The following is a 25,067-nucleotide window of genomic DNA, read 5'->3' as shown; positions in this document are numbered from 1 at the left end:
GGCGCGGAGCTCTCTAACTCCTTTCTGTCTCTGGATTCCATCTGCCCGTCCTCTGCTTTTCTCCCCATTCCTTTCTTCTTAGCCTAAATTTAATGTCTTCTGGGACCTCACAGATGGAGCGAGACAGGCGAAAACAGCGGCAGGATCCGGAAACTTGGATCCGAATTCTCCCGGGAATTCTGGCAAATAGATCTTTTAAAAGAGTACAGTCCGAGAGGAGAGGAGCAAGATAGGGGTAGAGGATTAAGGAATACAAAGTACTATGTATAAAATAAATAAGCTAAAAGGGCATATTCTACAGTACAGATAATGTAGCCAATATTTTATAATAACTAAATGCAATCTGATTTATAAAAATATTGAATCGCTGTTGGTACAGCTGAAACTAATATAAAATTGTAAATCAACTATACTTCAAAAATAAATAAAAATGAGAGGCTCCATTAGAGGGCTCTGTGGAGGGTGGAGGAGGATACGGAAACAGCAGAAATGACGGACAGTCGAGTGGGCGGGGACAATTGGGACCTCTTCCCGCCCGCGCGCTTTCGGTTTTCAGTCAGGTCCGCTGCTCTTGTATATCTGGGAGAAAGCAGCCCTTTCTGTATCAGAGGTTTTCTGACCAGCTCAGTCATGTCTGGAAGAGGAAAAGGCGGCAAAGGCTTAGGCAAGGGTGGTGCCAAGCGCCACCGCAAAGTCTTGAGAGATAACATCCAAGGCATCACCAAGCCCGCCATTCGGCGCCTTGCTCGGCGTGGGGGAGTCAAACGCATTTCCGGCCTCATTTACGAGGAGACCCGAGGCGTGTTGAAGGTGTTTCTGGAGAATGTTATTCGGGACGCGGTCACCTACACAGAGCACGCCAAGCGGAAGACGGTCACTGCCATGGACGTGGTCTACGCGCTAAAGCGGCAGGGACGCACCCTCTACGGCTTCGGAGGTTGAGCTGCTGCCCCTGTGCTGTGTGTGACGACAATCTCAAAGGCCCTTTTTAGGGCCAACCACACGGTCATCTGAAGAGCTGGATACTTAAGAGTGTAGGTAATTTTGTATCTGTCTAGAGTGGTGTCAGAAGTAGCGAATCCTAAAAGTGCTAACAGCTCGGAAGACAAGTCATTTACCAAAAGCTGCTCTTGTCTGTTTCGACTTAAGTTTGCTTTTGGGCTCGCTGTCAATTGTAATCGTTGGACCAGGCTGTGGAAAGTAGTTTGTGTGGGCTTCACTTTCCAGCTCTGGTGATCACACTGGGTGGTGGTAATTACCATTACGATCTTACCTGGGAAGGTGCAAGAGCATTAGCAAAGAAATAAATCCAGTAACCGACCATTCAAAAATGAAGCAAATAAGGGGTTGCTAGGTCAGAGGTGGGCTCATTGAGTTTTAAACACATTCGGAAATTATCCGACCAGTGTATGCAAGGTATTTCTGGTGTCCTGTGCTTTTTATGCTAAAGGCCCCTCACAATTAGCTGCTGAGAGGTGTGTGTGTGTACAACATTCAAGGAAGAATTTAAAGATTTAAGAGATTTGTCTTTCGCTGATATTACAAAGATAAAATGTAGAAACAAATACGAATTTTCAAAAGCTGAGTAGAGTACGTAACTTTAATGTGAAAACACGTCTTCAAGAAACAAAATCCTGGTATGTGATTTTTCCATTAAGGCCTGTTGCAGCTTAGAGTAACAGACTGTCAGAAACATATCATCAATACAGAAAGCAGTTTAATTTTTAACCAGGCAAAAGCAAATTTTTATATATAGATAGATACAGTCTTTATACTACCACTGCTAAATTGCCCTAATTTGAGTTGAAGTGTAGGTCCACACCTCTTGTCCTTAAACCTAATTATAGTTTTGCAGCTATTATATTTGCAAGTAAAAGGTTTTTTTTAATGTTCCAGGCCTATGATTTTACAGCTAAATTTGGCTTGTCTGTAGCTCCCAAAAAAATCCTACAGAAGAAATTCTGTCAATTCGCAAAAGATATTGCTTTATTGGTCTCCACACTTGGCTGCTCTCATTAGCATCAAACACTTGGTCAACTAGGTTTAAAACATGGTTCTTAGCAATGGAGATGCCAGAAAGTCAAAGCATGGGAAACCTGCCCTAAAGAGGTTATTATCAGAATGAGGGAGTGAATGCTCAGTTCCTCAGTGGTTTCCAACTCTTTGCAGCCCTACGGACTAGGGGAGAAAAATATTACATAAAATACATACACACACAGCCCAAAAGTACACGGTGTCACATATTTGGGATGATGCGAAATGTAAATGATGATTATTATAGGAGTCCTAACAGCAGAGGTCACTGGCTGCTGGAAAATGATCAGGCTTGGCTGTAGAGGTGGGGCTTGTATCAGGCTGTTAAGAAGGAGCAGAATGCCTGGCATCCTGATAAGATATACGGTAAAGGGGAGGGGGAGGATCAGGGAGGGAAAGGCAAGAATAACATTTGTGAAGATGACCAAGTGAGAAGTAAACAAAAGGATTCAATGTTCAAGATGTTTCATCTTCTCTTCAAATTAAAATCTCAACAGCAACTGATGACATTTCTATTTCAAACATCACTATGATTTTTTTTTTTTCATTTTAAAGGCAATGCAGATTGAATATATCTGATCCTCGCTGAGATCCTCTGAAGGAGATTATCAAATTTTGAAGAGAAATCAAAGAATAAAGGAAGGAGGGTGCGACATATCCATTATCTAAACTAGTGATTCCCAAAGTGTGGTATCTAGTCTAGGAGCATCAGCTTACCTGGGAATTGCTAGAAATCCAAAATCTTGAACCCAGATTTTGCAAAACCCCAGACCTGTTGCATGAGAAACTCTGGGAAGTGAGATCTAGCCATTCGTATTTTAACAAACCCTTCAGTTGATTCTGAAACACGTTAAAGTTTGAGAACAACTGGTTAAATAACAGTTTTTCTTTAAATCAAACAAAAATATTTAGAATCTGAGTATATGTTGCCCTAATTTGTTTACAATATGTTAAATTTTGCATTCTTCGATACCAAAAAAAAAAAAGAAAACTTTAGGTGAATGATCCTAATAAAAAATTTTTAGGACAAAATATTACAGGAGGAAAAGGTAGAATTGCTTATTTCCTTAAAGCATTTGGGGCAAAAAAAAAAATGCACGAATAAAAAATGTAGTCAGCTTGTTTTACTAAAAATCACTTGTTTTACTAAATATCATTGGTTTGTATAACAGTGAGGAATATAATGCTATTTCACCTCTAATTTGGTAACAAAATAATTTCCTTTCCATTTCTACCTCCTGAGTGGCTCAAATACTGTTTAAGCCAGCCCTGGCTATCAGCTTGTTCCTCCCATGGGTGATTCAGGACCTTCAGTACAATACATGCATACAAATGATTGTTTAGTCTGCATGTCTACTTCCATTACCATGATGATAGAGGCACTTAAGTGTCACTGGCTAATCAGACATCACACTGGACCAGTTCGAAGACTTACCTTACCTTTCCAGACTCCCAACTTCTCTGAATAGCATTATCCTCCTGAAGGCTAGATGTGCCTGTCATCTTTCACAACGTTCTTCCTCTGAAACATTCGACTCCAAACTTTATATTGAAACTATTAATGTACATGTTATTTCTCTATGTGAGCCAAAAGTATAGAATTATCATTAATACAGAATATTATCAGTACATATAAATATGTATGGATATATAGAAAACTATCAGGAAGAATGTTCACAGAAATTTGAGTGATTTATAGGTGTTGGTTTTTGTTATAATCATTTAATGTTTTGAATTGTTCCAATATCTTAAATAAGCATGTATAATACCAGCCCCCACCCCTACCCAGACAATCAGAAGATGTGGGGTGGATAGGGAATGAGGGAGAAAGAAAGAGAGATTCTGGGTTATATGGCCCATGGAAAATCTTAACTTTGCCACAGTCCCATTTTCTCATTGTAATATTGCTGAGAATTCCTGACTTTCTTACAGAAATGATTCAAGGATCAAATGAGAAGATCTCTGAAAGATTAAAGTGAAATCTTTCTATGTGAAAGTCTTGTAATGAAATAGAAACCTAAGTTGGTGTATTTACTGCCTATTTCACCCAATGTAGGTCTTCTATGCTTCATAACTGGGGAAGCGGGAGTCAGTGTAGTCAAAATTTAAAGAGCAAAGAAGACAGTGGGTAAAGGTGGGTATGAACAAGTTGGCAGGTCCAGATTTTTCAGAATTAGAGCAGAAAAATGTGAAATCATCTTAAAGAATCAAACTTGCCAGCTGACTTGACTGTTAAAATGTATATAAAGAGTAGAAAGTTATAACAAGTAGAAAGTTATAATATAGCCTGTGAGAAATGTTAAATATAAATAAATAGAGCATCTTCCTATATAGATATATGAAAGGGCAGAAGTACCAAGTAAGCACCATATCAAATATTCATGAGATACATGAAATGCCCAGTATTCATGGCTTCTATCAGCCATCCACTGGTGACAGCCACTGTTGCCCAATGTCCTCTGCATGCTAAACAGAGAGATCCATAGCTACTCAGCAAGTTACTGGTGAATTACAATAACGGCCAGGCACACTTGCCCCTGTATCTCTTTGACTGAACAAGCTTAAATTAGGATCAAGCACCTTCTGTCTGCTGAGTCCCCTTGTCCACTCTCATCTCTAGTCCTTTTAACTGCAGCATCAACGGGGAAGGCTGAGGCCACAGAGCAAGACAGGACAGAAAACTGTAACTCAGCATTGGATACAGTGTTGTACTTCCCCCATCATTGAACCCTATTCTATTAATATGTATGTTAATTTCCCCTTGCTCCTCATTTCCCCTTGCTCTTTGTTTCATGTTTTAAATGGATTCAATTAACTGTGGTTTGAACATCTTTATTTGGCCTTTCTATTCAGTGATCTCTGGGATTTCTTATCTGGTAGTAGAGTAGAAGACTATGATTACAACCAAGTAACTTCTTACCACAACCTTATTAGAGAAGAGGGCTGGAAATGAGGGAGGAGAGGAGGGAACAAGGGGGTTGCAATCATCAAAATACCCTCCAAGGCAGACGTACCCTGACTCTCTAGTGAGCATTTCCAGTTCTTGTAATGAGGCAGCCTTTAGAGTGAAATGGTACCCTGGTTGAGTAATGGCAGCCACTGAAGTCATCTGCCTCCAGGCTCTTCCAATCTTTCTGATTGTAGTTTGGCTTCCCATATAGATTTGCCTTCAGGGAGCTAATGGACTAATCAGTTACACTTCTTGTTGGAAATTGAGAGCATGAATTCTGGAACCAGATTATTCAAGTTAGGATCTTTCCTTTTGTTGTTGTTGTATAACCTGCAAGAAATGCAAAAAAGGGATATGCTGTCTGAGAAGGCCTTACAAATAGCTGAGAAAAGAAGAGAAGCTAAAGGCAAAGGAGAAAAGGAAAGATACACCCATCTGAATGCAGAGTTCCAAAGGATAGCAAGGAGAGATAAAAAAAAAAAAAAGCCTTCCTCAGTGATCAATGCAAAGAAATAGAGGAAAACAATAGACTGGGAAAGACTAGAGACCTCTTCAAGACAATTGGAGATACCAAGGGAATATTTCATGCAAAGATGGGCACAATAAAGGATGGACCTTTATTGTGCAGTATGGAACAGTATGGACCTAACAGAAGCAGAAGATACTAAGAAGAGGTGGCAAGAATACACAGAAGAACTAGACAAAAAAGATCTTAATGACCCAGATAACCACAACGGTGTGATCACTTACCTCGAGCCAAACATCCTGGAGTGCTAAGTCAAGTGGGCCTTAGGAAGCATCACTACAAACATCACTACACTAAGCATCACTAGCTTAGTGGAGGTGATAGAATTCCAGCTGAGCTATTTCAAATCCCAAAAGATGATACTGTGAAAGTGCTGCACTCAATATGCCAGCAAATCAAGTCACTCAACTGAGAGCCTCAAGCTGTACCTCAGAAAGCCCTATGTCTGTTTGTCCCTGAAAGTTTTACCATGAGGATGGATGAGATGATAAGTGCAAAGGTGGTGCCCCACCACACCTTAAAAGTTACTACTTTTTAACTCAGAGTACTGACACAGGTCCTAGATCCACCCTGCATTGAGGGCTTAAGCAGGTAATCAGGGTCTAGGCAGAGACCTGGAGGCATGCTCTGGAAATTGCTGTGACCCTGGAGCAGAAAGACTCTTGAAAGTCCCTTGGAAAAAAGAAAAAAGAAAGTCCCTTGGACTGCAAGGAGATCCAACCAGTCCATTCTAAAGGAAATCAGTCCTGAGTGTTCATTGGAAGGACTGATGCTGAAGCTGAAACTCCCAGTACTTTGGCCACCTCATGCGAAAAGTTGACTCATTGGAAAAGACTCTGATGCTGGGAGGCACTGGGGGCAGGAGGAGAAGGGGACAACAGAGGATGAGATGGCTGGATGGCATCACCGACTCAATGGACATGAGTTTGAGTGAACTCCGGGAGTTGGTGATGGACAGGGAGGCCTGGCGTGCTGCAATTCATGGGGTCGCAAAGAGTCGGACACGACTGAGCAACTGAACTGAACTGAATTAAAGCTTAAGAAGAAAAAAAAAAGTATCTTTCCTTTTTCCTCCTCTGTATTCTCACTGACTTCTATAACAAATGCTTTTAACCTGTCACTGTGCTGAGACAAAACAGAAAACAGGCCTTGGCCTCGTCCAAGTTCAGATAGATGACTGAGAAGGTTAAGGTAAGACCTATACAGCCTTTGTGTCTGAGATCTGTGGAGAAGGGCTGTGCAAGACCTTGCCCCTACTCTGCTGCCCATTAGAGGCCTTGCACTTTCACCCCCCCTCACCCCCGGCCCAAATGGTACAAGAATCATCTCAGGCCTCCACTCTCACTATTTCCTAACGGGGGCGGAGCTGGGGGGTGGGGGGCGGGAAATGGGTGGGGGGAGGTGCGGGGGGGTGGGAAGGACTTCATTTCCCCAAAGGAAGACCATGCTCCGCCTGTTTGATCTCTTCCCCAAACTTGAGCTCGCAGCCCCATTTCTTTCCTTTCACTGAGTAACCCAAAACCTGAGAAGAGACTTCCCACATGTCTGAATGAAACAGATATAGACACTACCAGAGGTTGAAGCGATAGCCTCCAGGAGTCTCTTTGTGGAACTGGGCAGGAAAGCAATCCCTTTAACACCCAGCTCACCAAAGTGGCTTTAGGGTCTGTACAATCACCCTATCATTCATCCCCGGCTTTTGAGAAGTAGAGGGTGGGAGTGAGGCTTCAAATTACTGGCACTTGAAGCGATGAAATGCCGCACTTTACTCGGCGGAAGTGGGTCAGGACCCGAGTGGCGGTATCCCTCCGGAGGCGGGGGATGGGGGGTGCCAAGCGCCCGGACCTGTAAGAAGGTCCAATCTGTGCGCGGGTCTCAGCCGCCCAAAAGCCCTTTGACCCGCGAATCCCGAGCGTTCCCGTGACTCCGCCTTCTCTCAACCCACCTCCCCACACCACCAGTCGCCCCGCACTTAATCACAGCTCACCTTGCTCCCGGGACAATTACAATCGTGGGCCACAGTGGAGCACAAAGGCGCTGGAAAAGAGCCCCAACCTACAAGAAAACACAGGGCCAACTCTAAGCAGGCAAGGTGGACGTTCTAGGGCGCCCAAGGAAGCAGCGGCAACCCGCCAGGCCAGACAAGCACACTGACCCAACTCTTAAGTTACTGACATCTGGGAAGGCAGCAGCGAGCAAAGGTTTAGACTGGATAACTGGCCTTTAGCCTATGTCTGTTCGGAGTCCAGAGCTTTGCGCGCTCTAAGGTCCTCCCGTCTTGAGCGCGCCCTACCCTCCCGGAGTATGCGAAGGCCTGCCTAAAGAGCCTGGACAAGTGACACAGCTTCTTTCAAGTGTAGTCGTGGGTGGCTCTGAAAAGAGCCTTTGGATTTGATGGAACCTCGAGCACAGCGCACACTTCTTAAGCCCGCTCCCCGCGGATGCGGCGAGCCAGCTGGATGTCTTTGGGCATGATGGTCACGCGCTTGGCGTGGATGGCGCACAGGTTCGTGTCTTCAAACAGCCCCACCAGGTAGGCCTCGCTCGCCTCCTGCAGCGCCATCACGGCCGAGCTCTGGAAGCGCAGGTCCGTCTTGAAGTCCTGCGCGATCTCGCGCACCAGCCGCTGGAACGGCAGCTTGCGGATCAGCAGCTCGGTCGACTTCTGGTAGCGCCGGATCTCCCGCAGGGCCACGGTACCCGGCCGGTAGCGATGCGGCTTCTTGACGCCGCCCGTGGCCGGCGCGCTCTTGCGAGCCGCCTTGGTGGCCAGCTGCTTCCGCGGGGCCTTGCCACCGGTCGACTTGCGGGCAGTCTGCTTTGTACGAGCCATAGCGAACCAAGACGCGAAATTACGGGACCAGCGCCGCGCAGGAAGAGTAACCAGGGGTGCGGCCGCTGCAGCAGTCTTTATAGGCAGTCTTTTCCCAGTTGGGCGGGACAATACTTGAAAGTCCCGCGCTGGCTATCCATTGGCTGGGACGTCGTTCTCTTTAGCGCCACTGACTGGCTTGGGCCGACTCCTCCCTACCCCGCCCCCTCCGCCCCACCGCCCATCGGCCTCCCTTTCTACTTTCCAGTTTGCCTAGTTTTTCCCTCTCCTCGGTTTTCATTTATTTCAGGGTGAGAGTCATATTTGAGAACAGCTGTGACAATGTTCCTTCTCAGTCCCTTAGAACACACTACTTACGATACCCTCTTGCTTTCTACGCTAACTCCCAAACTGAACCTCGACCTGTTTGCACCACCCCCGCCCCCAGCACCCTGAACGCAGTTACCTTTCCAGAGGTCTCCTAGTCTAGTTGGCTGGACGGATCTTGGTTTGTTTTCCTCCTTTCGGTGCTTTAAAGATCGGAAAGTTATCTCCCCCGCGGCAGGGCGCGAGATCCCGTTTCTAAAAGCCGAACCGGGGACCTCTATCTCCACCGCTAAGGCATCTTTATCCCTTTAAGATAGTAGACTTAAGTCAAAAACCCAGGTCCGCCAATTTCTTCACATCTGTCCGCTTCCCTAACACACTGGGGTGTCCGAGATGTATGCGTGTGTGAGGGAACATCCCGCTGATACTTAGACCTCCTCGAGTTGGGCAAAGGCCTGGGGAACAACTGGTGTTGAACCCTAGACATCCGACTCCCAAACATAAACCATCGCGGAGCACTTAGAACTGAAGCGACCGTGGCGCGCTCAAGTTTCCTACCTTCACCTGGCTTAAGTCCTAGGTTTCACGGTCCACCACAACCCAGGCTGGGCTCCCCGTTTACTACCGACAAGGTTGGAATCGAAAAGTTATTGTTAACAACTCTTTATTTGAAAGCGTGGGTGGCTCTGAAAAGAGCCTTTTGATTTTACAGATGCCCCTTCTACAGGAGAGCTGGGTAGGACTTGCGGAGACCGGCCTCACTTGCCCTTTGCCTTGTGGTGGCTCTCAGTCTTCTTCGGGAGCAACACGGCCTGGATATTGGGCAAAACGCCGCCCTGGGCGATGGTGACCTTGCCCAACAGCTTGTTCAGCTCCTCGTCGTTGCGGATGGCCAGCTGCAGGTGACGAGGGATGATGCGCGTCTTCTTGTTGTCTCGCGCCGCATTGCCCGCCAGCTCCAGGATTTCGGCGGTCAGGTACTCCAAGACCGCCGCCATGTAGACGGGCGCGCCGGCCCCCACCCGCTCAGCGTAGTTGCCTTTGCGCAGCAGGCGGTGCACCCGCCCCACCGGGAACTGCAAGCCTGCGCGAGACGAGCGCGACTTGGCCTTGGCGCGGGCCTTGCCGCCTTGCTTGCCACGACCAGACATGACAGCGACACCCACTAACAATTGCTCCCGCCAAACGCCCGACAAACTCGCCCTCCACGGCCCTACTTCACCCTTTTATAGGCAGAACGGCGATTGCCTGTGAAGCACTTTGATTGGCTACAGCACATCTTCGGCCTCGTGACCAATAGGATAGCGCAGTCAGAATCCACTCATTTACATAACCTTGTCTCCCTCGCGAGAGAGCCACTGAAATCTCGCCAATCGCAACGGGGCGTGATCAGAACCTTAATTTGCCTACAGTCTCTATAAGTACCGAGTCGCTGCCGGTCCGCCCGGGTGCTCCCTGTTGCCGTCTGCGTTTTTGGTAGTCTGTGCAGCTTGTGTTTGCGGTTATGCCCGAGCCGGCAAAATCCGCTCCCGCGCCCAAAAAGGGCTCCAAGAAAGCCGTCACCAAAGCCCAGAAAAAGGACGGCAAGAAGCGCAAGCGCAGCCGCAAGGAGAGTTATTCCGTCTACGTGTACAAGGTGTTGAAACAGGTGCACCCGGACACCGGCATCTCGTCCAAAGCCATGGGCATCATGAACTCATTTGTCAACGACATCTTCGAGCGCATCGCGGGCGAAGCGTCGCGCTTGGCGCATTACAACAAGCGCTCGACCATCACGTCCCGGGAGATCCAGACGGCCGTGCGACTTCTGCTGCCCGGCGAGCTGGCCAAGCACGCCGTGTCCGAGGGCACCAAGGCGGTCACCAAGTACACCAGCTCCAAGTGAGTCCTTGTCGGGACTCGGCGCTCGCTCGAGTTGCCCAGCCACTTGACGTTCTAAAGGTTCTTTTCAGAGCCACCCACCTTCTCAGTAGAAGCAGCTGTCATCTTTATTTTTGTTGTCTATTATGGTACTTTTTTGTACCGCCGATTTTTTTTTCTAGTAAGAACTGTCCTTTCCCTTAGGATGAAGAGGAAAAACTCCAGAAAGGACCAAGTTTTGTCAATTAGTCTAGAACTAGCTAGAGTAACTGTTTACTCATGCAAGTAACTTACCTTTTCCAGTAAAACCGTGAGAGATGGATGGTCAGTGTAAATCTACTCAGGAGGATGGGGAGGGAGGGTGGAAAGTTAAGCATTAGTTACTTTACAGCAGATAGAGTGGGTCAACTCAAGTTCATTTTTCTTGAGCTCAAAAACCAAATTTAATGTTACTTTAAAAGCAATATTTTGATACCATGCCCCAGCATGAATAGAAAACAGTGCACCTGGTTATCTCGATTCCATTTGTCCACTGAAAAATGCACAACCTGAGTTAAGAATTGTGTTTTATTCAATAACTTGTTGTGGACCTAAGCCAAGTAGATGGACTTCCCTTGTGGTTTAGATGGTAAAGAATCCGCCTGCAGTGCAGGAGACCTGTGTCTGATCCCTGGGTTAGGAAGATCCCCTGGAGAAGAGAATGGCTACCCACTCCAGTATTCTTTCTTGCAGAATTCTATGGACAGAGGAGGCTAGCAGACTACAGCCCATGGTGTGGCAAAGGCTCAGACATAACTGAGTGACTGACACTTCTAAGCCCAGGAGACAGCCTTTCAAATAGCACTGAGGGGCTGTTTTGAGAAGGTAAGGGAGGAACCAGAATATATAGCAGTTTTTCAAAAACAAACCAGATAGTTGAATATTCATCAAAAGATTTCTGCTAAAGAAGAAATCTCAATGAATTTAGCACTTCTTTATTTTGTGTATGGAAAGTTGGAAGAGCAGGCTGACTGAGATCATTCCTTGATACACATTTTAACTATCTAGGACCCGTATCCTGTTTTTCTCCATCCTGAATCCCAGGATGACTAGAGTGGCTGCAGTGGCTGATGGCTTGATGGCCACATCCTTTGATTACAGATATGGCAGTTGACATTTTTCATCCACACATAGTTAAAGTAATTTTTAATCTATACATACTTTTTGTCTCACTTTGCTATTCCTTTCAGGTGCCTACACTGAATGTTTTGCCCAAATTCTAGATATTAAGCAACATTGTTAGAAAAAGGTTATACAAAAGCCATTGTTATCTATAGTAAATCCCCCCCCCCCCCCAGATATTGATATCAACACAATTCCCTATAGTTGTAGTTTTGCTATTTTATAATTTGAGTAAAGAAGCAAGAAGGAAAGAGGCTTTATAGTCAGGGATTTCAAGAACCTGGGCCTGCCAATCATAAAATGTGCTCCAGAGACTTTATCCAGCAGCTTTTTTGTTGTTGTTAAACCTACTTAGCCTTAAAAATACTTTCCCCTTCCCTGGAACAATTCCCTCCTCTGAAAACAGAGACACCAAAAATGAGAGAATAAAGGCCCTCACCTTTTTTTAGACTAGATGGTTAAAAAGCAGTGTTTCCTACAAACAATTCAAAGGCCATTGGATCTTTAATTTACCTGTCTACCCTTCAAACCCTACATACTTCATTGAATCCAAATCACCAGGCCTCAGTGGGCGGTGGAGGGTTGGGGGTTGGGGGTGGGGCAAGGATGAACAGTCTATGGAACAAGTCAAGTAATTCAAATGTTTGATAACCACTGACAGATCAATTACAAGATTCCCATATTGCTTGGGAAGAACTTGTTCAGTTTGCAGTTCCCACCCTAGATATTTTCTTTCTTTTTTCCTAATTGTCCTTTCCCAGAACTGTTTGTAAAGCGACATGAAAAACTAGTTTCATTTATTCCCTCATTAATACAGAGTACCAAATATTGCATAGAACTTAACATTTTCTGCCTTTACTAGGATTTAAAAACACATTTTAAAGAAGGTAAAATGAGAACAGAAGGTAAAGTACTGCAAGGTATAAAGGTGAAACTTCCTAGAAAAAAAAAAGTTAAGCTCACTACAAGCACCCTTTTATTCATTTTTTCTTATGTATGTACATAGAATCCCAAATATTATCTTCCAGCATTATTTTCATTACCTCTCATCTGTCCCACCCAATCAAAAACAGGTAACTTGTCTCCTAGTTATTGTACTAAATCCATACTTTCTTCGGTCCCAGAAAACATTTCCTTGCTTTTGACCTGCCTTGCTTGGATCTCCTGAGAGGTGAGGCAGGTTGCTTGGAGCTTGAAAAGTTCAGATAAAGCACGGTAATGTGGAGGAAAGACAGAAAGATGATAGGGGAAAGTTTGAGTTTACAGGATAAAAATAAAACAAATATTCTAAGAGGCATGCAGGATGTTGGGTAGATAACCTAATTACAAGTGGGTGAGATAATGGTCAGTATTTGGTTCTGAGGACTCAAAATATGAATAGGAAAGCAGAATACAACTGGTCTGAAAGATGGAGAAATCCAAGACTCAATGCAACTTTATTACCCATCAATCAATAGTTCCTTTAGCACCAGCATTACACTTACAAGTGTGAAAGCAAAACTGACACCTTGTCTAGCTTCCTTTATGCATATCACTTCTCACAATATGGGAGAGGGAAAAAATTCATACTGAGATAAAGCAATAAAATAGCAATAAACAGAAAAAATCCCTGTCTGTATAAAACTACATTCTAGTTGATGGATGCTGAGAATAAGCGAAAGAAGGAAAAGAATAATAGTATATTTAGGAGGTGATCTGTACAGCAGAATATTGAGTGTGGATGACAGATCTGATCAGTTAATATTTGAACAGAGGCATGAATGAAAAAAAGTGAGCCATAGGATAACTTAGAGAAGTGTATTCTAAGAACAAAGGCCCTGAGGTAGGTATAAGTTTGAGAAGTTCAAAGAATAAGCAAGGCCACTGAGGCTGGAGAACAGTGAGCAAAGGAAAGATGTGCAGGGAGATAGGATCAGAAAGGTAGGTGAAAGTCAGATCGTGTGTGCCTTTGAGGGGCCTCCTAGGCCATTGGAAAGATTTTGTCTTTAATTTGAAGTTAAGTTGGAGTGCCTTTGGAGAGTTCCATCATGAGAGAGTTCCATGACATTATTTGACTCATGCTAAAGCTCACCCAGGATACTATGTTAAAAAATAGACTATAGGAGAGCAAGAGTAGAGGCAGGAAGAATATAAAAGAGGCTATAGTAACACTCAGGAGAGAGATGGGTGGTAGCCATGGAGATAGTGAGAAGTAGTCGATATATTTTAAATGAAATTGATGAATTGTACGTAGGTTATGAATGAAAGAGAGGAGTCAAGGATTAATTGCAGGTTCTTGGACTGAGCACTTGGAAAGAGCTGCAACTTACTGATAAAAGAGGCAAGTAGGTTTGGAGGGGGAAAGCCTAGAGTAATATCTTAGGCAAAATGTTGAGATTCCTGGTTGCTATCCAAGTGGAAATATCAAATAAGAAATACCAAATTCCCAAGTTGGGAATATGAAATTTGAGAATCGAGTTCAGGAAAGAGAAAGGGGTTAGATTTTAAAATCCCACTTCTTGCTCGTTTATAGGGTTCTACCCTTTCTTTCCTGGTGTAGGAAATGGTGTTCTTGCCTGGAGAATCCCCTTGGACAGGAGCCTGGCAGGCTATAGTCCATGGGGTCTCAAAGAGTCAGACATGACTGAGCAACTAAGCAGAGCACCCTTTCTGGAAGCTTTTAGAATCAATTTAACATGTCTAGATACATTTTCCCCCCTTATATCTAACTTTGGCCTTAGTATTTCACTAAAATTTGGACGTATTTGGGAGCCCTATTCTACCTACCCCAGCTGTTGACTGTTGTTATGCATTGAACTGTGTGTCACTAAAAGATATGCTGAAGTCTAACTCCCTGGTGCCTTAGAATGTGGCCTAATTTGAAAATGGGATCTTTGTAGATGTAATCAGTTAATAAGGTCATTAGGGTCTAATTCATAAGGTCTAATCCAATATGACTGATGTCCTTGAAATGTAGAAATGCACAAGAAGAAAACTGAGACAAATGGGGTTACGCTGTTGTAAACCACAAGATACCTGGGGCTACCAGAAGCTGAAGACAAGGAAGGATCCTGGCAAAGAGGGACAGGGCCCTGCCAACATGTTGACTTTAAACTTCAGAATGATGACTGAGTACATTTCTGAGAAACAACATTTCTGTTGTTTTAAGCCACTCGGTTTTGTGGGGCTTTGTTATGGCAGTCCTAAGAAACCAATGTAAACTAAAAATTTTAATAATAGAATTATATTATTTAATTTTAAATAAAATTTTAGATTTTTAAAAATTCCTAGACATTCCTTCTTAACAATTCCTTCTTAACAGTAGTATTAATCCCTGGCCTGGTCAAATACTGGTTTTAAAACTTGGACATTTAGTATAAATATATAGTTCTATTTTTCCTTATCTGCCTTATTTGGCCTCTTTGAGGCCTTCCAAGATAAAAGGTGTGTTGTCTTTCCTTTTATTCTGGGGAACTATTTATTACTGTTTCTCAAATAGTTCAAGATCCCAGTTAGTTTAAATAGTATGTCATACAAACTGGCTTCACTGGATGTCCAAAAGTACAGCAGGGCTCAGAGGGTGGCTGAACTCTGAATGGCTCAGTTCTCCAATTCTCCCCCTCAGCAGTTGCCCTCCTGAGTGCTGTCTACAGTTATTCTTGCCTTCATACCCACATGACCCTCCATCTTGCTGCTGCCTCTTGAAAACAAAGAAGTTTCTTTAACAAAAGATAAGAGCAATCTACATTCCCCTACTCCAGGGTACCTCTGGGCCGCTATCTTATCTGCGGTGGCATTAGATTAGAAATATAGTGCAAAATAAATGTAATGCACTTGAATCATCCCCAAACCATCCCCCCTCCACCACTGGTCGGTGGAAAAATTTTTTGTCTCCCACAAAATTGGTCTCTGGTGCCAAAAGGGTTGGGGAACCCCTGCCCTACTCAGTCCAACTGCTGAAATGTTTGTGCTAATCAAATTGGTCTAAATTTTTTGAGCTAATCAATGTGGAAAGTGGTTGGGACTACGTTTAAACCAATCAGGCCAAGGTTAAGAACTGAGATAATCTCTCTCTTCCGGGGAACACACAGTGGCTGCTGCTGCTGCTAAGTCGCTTCAGTCAAGTCTCCTAGCGACCCCATGGACTGCAGCCCACCAGGCCCCTCCATCCATGGGATTTTCCAGGCAAGAGTGCTGGAGTGGGTTGCCATTGCCTTCTCCGACACAGTGGCAGTATTCTCAAAACTGACTGCTCATTGGAGTCACGTGGGGAGCTTTTTAAAAATTCTAATGGATGAAAGTGAAAGTCACTCAATCTAACTTTTGCGACCCCACGGACTATATAGTCCATGGAGTTCTCTAGGCCAGAATACTGGAGTAGGTGGCCTTTCCCTTCTCCAGAGATCCCAACCCAGGGATCAAATCCAGGTCTCTCGCATTGCTAGTGGATTCTTTACCAGCTGAGCCACAAGGGAAGCCCTAAGTGAAGTGAAAGTTGCTCAGTCGTGTGCGAGTCTTTGCGACTATACAGTCCGTGGAATTCTCCAGGCCAGAATACTGGAGTGGGTAGCCTTTCCCTTCTCTAAGGGATCTTCCCAACTAATGGATGGCTATATTCTAAATCACTTAAATCAGAATTTCTGGGGATAGCACCAAGACATCAGTATTTCTAAGAGTCCTCCAGGTACAATGGGCCGTTGTTTTTGCCAAAAGTTTTCACTTTTGTCTCAGGTTCAAAGGATTTGTTAACAGAATAAGCCATTTGTTATATACAAGTAAATAATACAAATATTAGAGAATTATCTAGCTTACTTTCAATATACTAACATTAAATGAAAAGAAAAACAGAAAGAGCAGAGGATACATCACCAAATTGGGTTTTGACCAACATCCAGACTTAATTAGCACTGGGAAGTCCTGTGTCACAGAACATCTGGAGTCCCAGTTGGGGAAAGGTCCCAGGCCGTGCGTCCACTCCATGGGTGAGATTGCAGTTTGGGGTTCCCACTTATAACCCCAGGACAGATATCACCATCAATCTGTGACCAAATTGCAAGGCTGGTTTCATGTTAATGCTATTTGTTTGCTTATTTAACTTATATGCAGAGTGTGTGTGTGTGTGTGTGTATATATATATATATATATATATACACTTATATATACTCTAAGTATATATACCCATATATACTTATATATACCCATCATGTGAAATGGGTCCAGGTTGGAATGGGTCCATCCATCCAGGCTGGATGAAGCACAAGCTGGAATCAAGATTGCCGGGAGACAGACAAATGGCTGAGAAAGTTGTGGTACATACACACAATGGAATATTACTCAGCTATAAAAAATAGTGTATTTGAGTCAGATCTAATGAGGTGGATGAAACTGGAGCCCATTATACAGAATGAAGTCAGAAAGAAAAACACCAATACAGTATATTAATGCATATATATGGAATTTAGAAAGATGGTAATGACAACCCTATATGCAAAAGAGACACAGATGTAAAGAACAGACTTTTGGACTCTGTGGGAGGTGAGGGTGGGATGATTTGAGAGAATAGCATTGAAACATGTTACTACCATATGTGAAATAGATGACCAGTCCAAGTTGGATGCACGAAGCAGGGCACTCAAAGCTGGTTCACTGGGCCAACCCAGAGGGGTGGGATGGGGAGGGAGTTCGGAGGGGGGTTCAGGACAGGGGGACACATGTACACCTGTGGCTGATTCATGTCAATGTATGGCAAAAACCACCAAAATATTGTAATTAGCCTCCAATTAAAATTAATTAAAAAGATTGCTGGGAGAAATAATATCAATAACCTCAGATACCCAGATGACACCACCCTTATGGCAGAAAGCAAAAAAGAACTAAAGAGCCTCTTGATGAAAGTGAGAAGAGGAGAGTGAAAAAGCTGGTTTAAAACTCAACACTCAAAAAACAATGATCATAGCATCCAGTCCCATCACTTCATGGCAAATAGATGGGGAAACGATGAAAACAGTGACAGACTTTCTTTTCTTGGGCTCCAAAATCACTGCAGATGGTGACTTCAGCCATGAAATTAAAAGACACTTGCTCCTTGGAAGAAAAGCTATGACAAACCTAGACTGCATATTCAAAAGCAGAGACATTACTTTGCCAACAAAGGTCCATCTAGTCAAAGCTATGGTTGTTCCAGTAGTCATGATGGATGTGAGAGTTGGACCATTAAGAAAGCTGAGCACTGAAGAACTGATGCTTTTGAACTGTGGTGTTGGAGAAGACTCTTGAGAGTCCCTTGGACTGCAAGGACATCCAACCAGTCCATCCTAAAGGAGATCAGTCTTGAGTGTTCATTGGAAGGACTGATGCTGAAGCTGAAACTCCAATACTTTGGCCACCTGATGTGAAGAAGTGACTCATTTGAAAATACCCTGATGCTGGGAAAGATTGAAGATGGGAGAAGGGGACAACAAAGGATGAGATGGTTGGATGGACATGAATTTGAGCAAGCTCCAGGAGTTGGCATGCTGCCATCCATGGGGTCACAGAGTCGGACACGGCTGAGCAATTTAACTGAACTGAACTTTGTCTTGTAAAACTTAGAATGTTGTTAAGTCTGGGGCTTGATTGGCCAGGCCCCCTCCACGGGCTCAAAAATCTCAAAATTCTTTCCCCATCTTATCTAAGGTGCTGCAAGTCTTGCACTCACAGCAGGCAGTCACTCCCGGTCACTCCCAGTCAGGGCAGTGTCCAGGCAGGTTAGAAGCAAGATCAGAGGCCTGCTCTGCTCTTTTGCCTCTGAAGCTTGAAGAAGACAACTTCTATTTTATTTCCCTAACAGCAAATTTGAGAACTACATACATAAGGGATTAGGTGAGTTCCTTAATGAAAATCAGCATGCAACTAGAAAAACAGAAGAAAAATGCTACATAGTAGTTGACAGTCCTATAATGTATATTATTGACTAAGTTATACTTCATAACATAAGAAATCAAGTCTTGAAGAATACTTTAAGGAAACACATAAGAAGAAATGAAAGTCTACAAGAATACTTTCAACTAAGAGTTTGAGTGCCACAACATAAGATCCTGCATGCCGCAACTAAGACCCTTAGCAGACAAATAATTTTTTAAAAAAGAATACTTTGACGTGATAGCCTTCATCTCCATTGCTGTGTTTACAGTGTGGACAAAGACTGTAACCTGCCATTTCAGTAAACAAAGGATGTTGTGGCCAAAAAGTCATCAGCCTCAGCAGCTGTCTCCTCAGTGCAACCTGAGGGAATTAGGACAGAGCAAAACAAGATAATGGCCCTACATAACCCTGAGAGTTGGTGATGGACAGGGAGGCCTGGCATGCTGCAATTCATGGGGTTGCAAAGAGTCGGACACGACTGAGCGACTGAACTGAACTTAGTGTCTGAAGAGTCCACTTTTAATGAATTTTCAGGTAATGCTAATACTGCTGGTCTCTAGACCAGATTTTGACTCACTTCTCTAACCTGTGACACTGTAATAGCCTTCTAGTTGCTTTCCTTGCTTCTACTGTTAACTACCTAGGATCTATGATCCACAAAGCAACCAAAGTGATTAAGGTTAATCTCTACTGGAAGCAATCTAACAGTTCCCAAAACATTAAAATGAAACTGCAGCTAGTCTCCTTTGCACACCCAACTGTATTATAACTTTCTGCTCCTTTAAGATTTCAGACTTTTTACTGCTTTGGAAAATATGCATAATTTGTTTCCATTGTATGGTCAAGTTCTTTATATACGGCAAGCTTTTTTGAGTGGTAATTCTCTGGGGAGAACACTATCACTGAAAATTAGGCACGTTTTATGTGATTTGCCATGAGGCAGAGCAAAGGCAGCAAAACGGTTAGTTCTTGGGTATCATATCCAAGCTTCAATTTCCCTAACAGGGGAATCTACACATAAACTGGGCACCCATGTGCTTGTGAATGCAGGATGTATAAACTCAAGGAATTTGTTAGTTACCAAGTGTAAGCTAAATTATCCCGTTTTGTACACAACACAGAACATGTTCTACAAAAATTCAGTACCACATCGTTATATCACTTCGGAGCACTAGACAGTCGCACCATGGATATTGAAACTTTTTAATCTTGTATGCTGAAATTCATAAAAAGCAACATCATCGAAAAAGCCAGTTTCAACAGCAGTTCTTTGAGAAAACTTAGCACATCTATACCCTATTATATTCTCCCACAAAACTAGATAATCATACTTATTTCCTCATTGTATCTAAAGGAATAAGGATATTTGTACTTAATGAGTGAAAACCAGTACAAAAAGCTGGGCAGCAGAAAACCTGTGTAAAACAAAATGACAGCTGCTTCTACTGAGAAGGTGGGTGGCTCTGAAAAGAACCTTTAGAACGTCAAGTGGCTGGGCAACTCGAGCGAGCGCCGAGTCCCGACAAGGACTCACTTGGAGCTGGTGTACTTGGTGACCGCCTTGGTGCCCTCGGACACGGCGTGCTTGGCCAGCTCGCCGGGCAGCAGAAGTCGCACGGCCGTCTGGATCTCCCGGGACGTGATGGTCGAGCGCTTGTTGTAATGCGCCAAGCGCGACGCTTCGCCCGCGATGCGCTCGAAGATGTCGTTGACAAATGAGTTCATGATGCCCATGGCTTTGGACGAGATGCCGGTGTCCGGGTGCACCTGTTTCAACACCTTGTACACGTAGACGGAATAACTCTCCTTGCGGCTGCGCTTGCGCTTCTTGCCGTCCTTTTTCTGGGCTTTGGTGACGGCTTTCTTGGAGCCCTTTTTGGGCGCGGGAGCGGATTTTGCCGGCTCGGGCATAACCGCAAACACAAGCTGCACAGACTACCAAAAACGCAGACGGCAACAGGGAGCACCCGGGCGGACCGGCAGCGACTCGGTACTTATAGAGACTGTAGGCAAATTAAGGTTCTGATCACGCCCCGTTGCGATTGGCGAGATTTCAGTGGCTCTCTCGCGAGGGAGACAAGGTTATGTAAATGAGTGGATTCTGACTGCGCTATCCTATTGGTCACGAGGCCGAAGATGTGCTGTAGCCAATCAAAGTGCTTCACAGGCAATCGCCGTTCTGCCTATAAAAGGGTGAAGTGGGGCCGTGGAGGGCGAGTTTGTCGGGCGTTTGGCGGGAGCAATTGTTAGTGGGTGTCGCTGTCATGTCTGGTCGTGGCAAGCAAGGCGGCAAGGCCCGCGCCAAGGCCAAGTCGCGCTCGTCTCGCGCAGGCTTGCAGTTCCCGGTGGGGCGGGTGCACCGCCTGCTGCGCAAAGGCAACTACGCTGAGCGGGTGGGGGCCGGCGCGCCCGTCTACATGGCGGCGGTCTTGGAGTACCTGACCGCCGAAATCCTGGAGCTGGCGGGCAATGCGGCGCGAGACAACAAGAAGACGCGCATCATCCCTCGTCACCTGCAGCTGGCCATCCGCAACGACGAGGAGCTGAACAAGCTGTTGGGCAAGGTCACCATCGCCCAGGGCGGCGTTTTGCCCAATATCCAGGCCGTGTTGCTCCCGAAGAAGACTGAGAGCCACCACAAGGCAAAGGGCAAGTGAGGCCGGTCTCCGCAAGTCCTACCCAGCTCTCCTGTAGAAGGGGCATCTGTAAAATCAAAAGGCTCTTTTCAGAGCCACCCACGCTTTCAAATAAAGAGTTGTTAACAATAACTTTTCGATTCCAACCTTGTCGGTAGTAAACGGGGCGCCCAGCCTGGGTTGTGGTGGACCGTAAAACCTAGGACTTAAGCCAGGTGAAGGTAGGAAACTTGAGCGCGCCACGGTCGCTTCAGTTCCAAGTGCTCCGCGATGGTTTATGTTTGGGAGTCGGATGTCTAGGGTTCAACACCAGTTGTTCCCCAGGCCTTTGCCCAACTCGAGGAGGTCTAAGTATCAGCGGGATGTTCCCTCACACACGCATACATCTCGGACACCCCAGTGTGTTAGGGAAGCGGACAGATGTGAAGAAATTGGCGGACCTGGGTTTTTGACTTAAGTCTACTATCTTAAAGGGATAAAGATGCCTTAGCGGTGGAGATAGAGGTCCCCGGTTCGGCTTTTAGAAACGGGATCTCGCGCCCTGCCGCGGGGGAGATAACTTTCCGATCTTTAAAGCACCGAAAGGAGGAAAACAAACCAAGATCCGTCCAGCCAACTAGACTAGGAGACCTCTGGAAAGGTAACTGCGTTCAGGGTGCTGGGGGCGGGGGTGGTGCAAACAGGTCGAGGTTCAGTTTGGGAGTTAGCGTAGAAAGCAAGAGGGTATCGTAAGTAGTGTGTTCTAAGGGACTGAGAAGGAACATTGTCACAGCTGTTCTCAAATATGACTCTCACCCTGAAATAAATGAAAACCGAGGAGAGGGAAAAACTAGGCAAACTGGAAAGTAGAAAGGGAGGCCGATGGGCGGTGGGGCGGAGGGGGCGGGGTAGGGAGGAGTCGGCCCAAGCCAGTCAGTGGCGTTAAAGAGAACGACGTCCCAGCCAATGGATAGCCAGCGCGGGACTTTCAAGTATTGTCCCGCCCAACTGGGAAAAGACTGCCTATAAAGACTGCTGCAGCGGCCGCACCCCTGGTTACTCTTCCTGCGCGGCGCTGGTCCCGTAATTTCGCGTCTTGGTTCGCTATGGCTCGTACAAAGCAGACTGCCCGCAAGTCGACCGGTGGCAAGGCCCCGCGGAAGCAGCTGGCCACCAAGGCGGCTCGCAAGAGCGCGCCGGCCACGGGCGGCGTCAAGAAGCCGCATCGCTACCGGCCGGGTACCGTGGCCCTGCGGGAGATCCGGCGCTACCAGAAGTCGACCGAGCTGCTGATCCGCAAGCTGCCGTTCCAGCGGCTGGTGCGCGAGATCGCGCAGGACTTCAAGACGGACCTGCGCTTCCAGAGCTCGGCCGTGATGGCGCTGCAGGAGGCGAGCGAGGCCTACCTGGTGGGGCTGTTTGAAGACACGAACCTGTGCGCCATCCACGCCAAGCGCGTGACCATCATGCCCAAAGACATCCAGCTGGCTCGCCGCATCCGCGGGGAGCGGGCTTAAGAAGTGTGCGCTGTGCTCGAGGTTCCATCAAATCCAAAGGCTCTTTTCAGAGCCACCCACGACTACACTTGAAAGAGGCTGTGTCACTTGTCCAGGCTCTTTAGGCAGGCCTTCGCATACTCCGGGAGGGTAGGGCGCGCTCAAGACGGGAGGACCTTAGAGCGCGCAAAGCTCTGGACTCCGAACAGACATAGGCTAAAGGCCAGTTATCCAGTCTAAACCTTTGCTCGCTGCTGCCTTCCCAGATGTCAGTAACTTAAGAGTTGGGTCAGTGTGCTTGTCTGGCCTGGCGGGTTGCCGCTGCTTCCTTGGGCGCCCTAGAACGTCCAAGTTCGCCGCTTAGAGGTGGCTAGATTTTCTTCTGGCAGGCCCTTCCACGCTCCGGGAGGGGAAGGCGCGCTAGGGACGGGAGGACACTAGAGTGCGCAAAACACGACTCCCAACACAAAGGCTAAAGGCCATGTAACCGGTTTAAGCCCCTGCTTGCTGGCGGTCTTCCGGAGTGTCAAGTGCTTATCTGAACTGGCGAGGCTGCCGCTGCTTTCTTGGGCGCGGCCAAGACTTCCGGTAGGCTCGTGTTCTCGGGAGTCTTGGAGCTGGGCTGTGGCCCAGAACTGTAATTTGTCCCGGGAGCGTGGGTGGGGGCAGGGGAGGCGGAGCGATTAGGGGACTCAGGATTCGCGGGCTAGAGCAGGCGGGGCTGGCTTTTTAGGCGGCTGAGAGCCGGGCGCAGATCTGACCTCCTCACCCGCACCGGAAAGGGCCCCTCCCGCTGGCGTGAATCTCCCGCTTGGGAGGGAGGGAAATCGCCTCCTCGTCCAGGCCCATTTCTGCGGGGTAAAGTGCGGCATTCTTGACCCTGGCAGCAGGTTGAATGACGGTAATGCTAGGACTTCCCTCAGGGAAAACATTAGCGGATGCTCTTCATCCCCTTACCCTACTTTCTGTCAAGATTCCCGCGCAAGCCTGAACGATTTTGTCTAGTATTTTAAGCCCTTGACATTCTCACTTTCCTCAACCTTGCTCCTTTCAAATACCAACACAACTCAGACAAGTACCACTAGCTCTGTGCTGGAATAGACCAAAGGATGGAGAAGGATCTTGTGTCTCCGGCCGGGCATTCAGTTCGGACAGTCGAGTGGGTTTGACCTGCCCGAAGGAACAGCAAGGGGAAGAAGAGGATGAATGGACCGGGGTTCGTAGGCCACCATAATCTAGGTCACTACCTGACAACTCGGTCTTGTCGGTATTGTTCTCCGCTCCACAGCAGGAGACGGATTCTTCCTGGAGACATCCTGAGGTGCACAGGCCTGAGCTCTGTTTAGTTATTTGAGAAGTTATTCAGCTCAAGGCTCTCGGAATTGAAGCGCAGGGAGGCACTGAACCAATGGAAGGCAGAACAGAGCCTGCAACAGAGCCTCCTCCTTGCACCCACCCCCCGGCCTTAGGATTTGAGAGCAGAGATTTGACGCTGCCTCAGAGGAGTGGATTCCTGCGCCACAGGACAGTGGAAGTCTAAGGTCTCTTTCTGTCTTTTAGGAACAAAGCTGTTCACCTCGGGGGGTGGAGAGCAGAGGCCATGTTACACGAGACTCAAGCCACCTATTTCTAACCTTGAGTATGGCCTGTTTGCACCTGAAGACGTCGGAGTTCGGGGGTTTTGTGTCTCAGCACAGTTGGTAAAAAGCATTACCAGAGATGAATGAAAATGCACTCAGGGGAATAGAAATTGAAGTAGACACACTGTTGAAAACCTTTGCCCCTTGCAAGGAGTTGGGGGTGGGGGAGGGCAAAGAAGAGCTGTGTGGACTGTAGCTTCTGACAGTAGGTACCCAGTTTTTAGCCCCAGGCTCACAAAGATTTTCAGAAAAGGCCCTATTATGGGCTGAATTGTGTCCCCCACCCATTCATATGTCGAAGCCCTTTCCTACTACCTCAGATGTGACTCTACTTGGGGACAGGACCTCTAAAGTGGCGATTAAGATTAAAATGGTGTCATTAAGATAGGTCCTCATCCAATATGATTGGTATCTTTATAAGAGAAGGGGATCAGGACACAGACAGCAGAGGGACAGTCTTGTGAGGACACAATGAGAAGGCAGTCATCTGCAAGCCAAAGAGACAGGTCTCAGAAGAAATCAAGCCAACTGATATCTTTTTTAAAATTTGTTCATTTATTTTATTTACTTGGCTACATTGGGTCTTAGTTGTGGCAAAGCATGTGGGATCTTAGTTCCCCAAACACGGATCGAACCTGTATCCCCTGCATAGCAAGGTGGATTCTTAACCACTGGATCACCAGGGAAGTCCCCCTGTTGACATTTTGATCTTGGACTTCTAATCTCTTGAACTGTGAGAAAATAAAGTTAAGATGTTTAAGCCA

General features: G+C 46.1%; 6 protein-coding genes across 7 annotated transcripts; 3 read left to right on the top strand and 3 right to left on the bottom strand.

The window, feature by feature from the left end:
- Positions 1 to 474: 474 nt before the first annotated feature.
- On the top strand, positions 475 to 25,067 carry LOC133242159 (uncharacterized). Of its 2 annotated transcripts, XM_061408229.1 has the most exons (4): positions 475 to 916; positions 16,612 to 16,618; positions 21,226 to 21,254; positions 22,266 to 25,067. In XM_061408229.1, the coding sequence occupies exons 1-4, from the start codon at positions 490 to 492 to the stop codon at positions 22,682 to 22,684; spliced, it is 882 nt and encodes a 293-aa protein (XP_061264213.1). In that variant the 5' UTR covers positions 475 to 489; the 3' UTR covers positions 22,685 to 25,067. The 2 variants fall into 2 exon arrangements, 1 of the variants encoding a protein (XP_061264213.1); XR_009734794.1 differs by lacking the exons at positions 16,612 to 16,618; positions 21,226 to 21,254; positions 22,266 to 25,067 and adding an exon at positions 2,590 to 3,370 and having other exon boundaries at positions 475 to 1,034.
- Positions 7,912 to 8,514, bottom strand: LOC133242168 (histone H3). The gene has a single exon (XM_061408242.1). The coding sequence runs from the start codon at positions 8,341 to 8,343 to the stop codon at positions 7,933 to 7,935; it is 411 nt and encodes a 136-aa protein (XP_061264226.1). The 5' UTR covers positions 8,344 to 8,514; the 3' UTR covers positions 7,912 to 7,932.
- On the bottom strand, positions 9,297 to 9,859 carry LOC133242176 (histone H2A type 2-A). Its single transcript, XM_061408268.1, has one exon. It carries the CDS (start codon positions 9,798 to 9,800, stop codon positions 9,408 to 9,410), a length of 393 nt encoding a protein of 130 aa, XP_061264252.1. The 5' UTR covers positions 9,801 to 9,859; the 3' UTR covers positions 9,297 to 9,407.
- LOC133242196 (histone H2B type 1-C/E/F/G/I) lies at positions 10,087 to 12,120 on the top strand. The gene has a single exon (XM_061408319.1). It carries the CDS (start codon positions 10,154 to 10,156, stop codon positions 10,532 to 10,534), a length of 381 nt encoding a protein of 126 aa, XP_061264303.1. The 5' UTR covers positions 10,087 to 10,153; the 3' UTR covers positions 10,535 to 12,120.
- On the bottom strand, positions 19,742 to 20,533 carry LOC133242222 (histone H2B type 1-C/E/F/G/I). Its single transcript, XM_061408340.1, has one exon. The coding sequence runs from the start codon at positions 20,461 to 20,463 to the stop codon at positions 20,083 to 20,085; it is 381 nt and encodes a 126-aa protein (XP_061264324.1). The 5' UTR covers positions 20,464 to 20,533; the 3' UTR covers positions 19,742 to 20,082.
- Positions 20,773 to 21,320, top strand: LOC133242182 (histone H2A type 2-A). The gene has a single exon (XM_061408280.1). It carries the CDS (start codon positions 20,817 to 20,819, stop codon positions 21,207 to 21,209), a length of 393 nt encoding a protein of 130 aa, XP_061264264.1. The 5' UTR covers positions 20,773 to 20,816; the 3' UTR covers positions 21,210 to 21,320.

This window comes from Bos javanicus, chromosome 3 (assembly GCF_032452875.1).
Source record: "Bos javanicus breed banteng chromosome 3, ARS-OSU_banteng_1.0, whole genome shotgun sequence".
NCBI classification, from domain to species: domain Eukaryota; kingdom Metazoa; phylum Chordata; class Mammalia; order Artiodactyla; family Bovidae; genus Bos; species Bos javanicus.
The sequence above is the reverse complement of the archived record's forward strand: the minus strand, read 5'-3'. Positions and strand labels throughout refer to the sequence as shown.

Bases quoted from the DNA above. Each gene is read 5' to 3' on its own strand.
- LOC133242159 (XM_061408229.1), top strand. From the start codon at position 490: ATGACGGACAGTCGAGTGGGCGGGGACAATTGGGACCTCTTCCCGCCC. The intron at 21,255-22,265 runs TCTGTAAAATCA...ATTTCGCGTCTT, and splicing joins GCTCTCCTGTAGAAGGGGCA to GGTTCGCTATGGCTCGTACA.
- LOC133242176 (XM_061408268.1), bottom strand. From the start codon at position 9,800: ATGTCTGGTCGTGGCAAGCAAGGCGGCAAGGCCCGCGCCAAGGCCAAG.
- LOC133242222 (XM_061408340.1), bottom strand. From the start codon at position 20,463: ATGCCCGAGCCGGCAAAATCCGCTCCCGCGCCCAAAAAGGGCTCCAAG.
- LOC133242168 (XM_061408242.1), bottom strand. From the start codon at position 8,343: ATGGCTCGTACAAAGCAGACTGCCCGCAAGTCGACCGGTGGCAAGGCC.
- LOC133242182 (XM_061408280.1), top strand. From the start codon at position 20,817: ATGTCTGGTCGTGGCAAGCAAGGCGGCAAGGCCCGCGCCAAGGCCAAG.
- LOC133242196 (XM_061408319.1), top strand. From the start codon at position 10,154: ATGCCCGAGCCGGCAAAATCCGCTCCCGCGCCCAAAAAGGGCTCCAAG.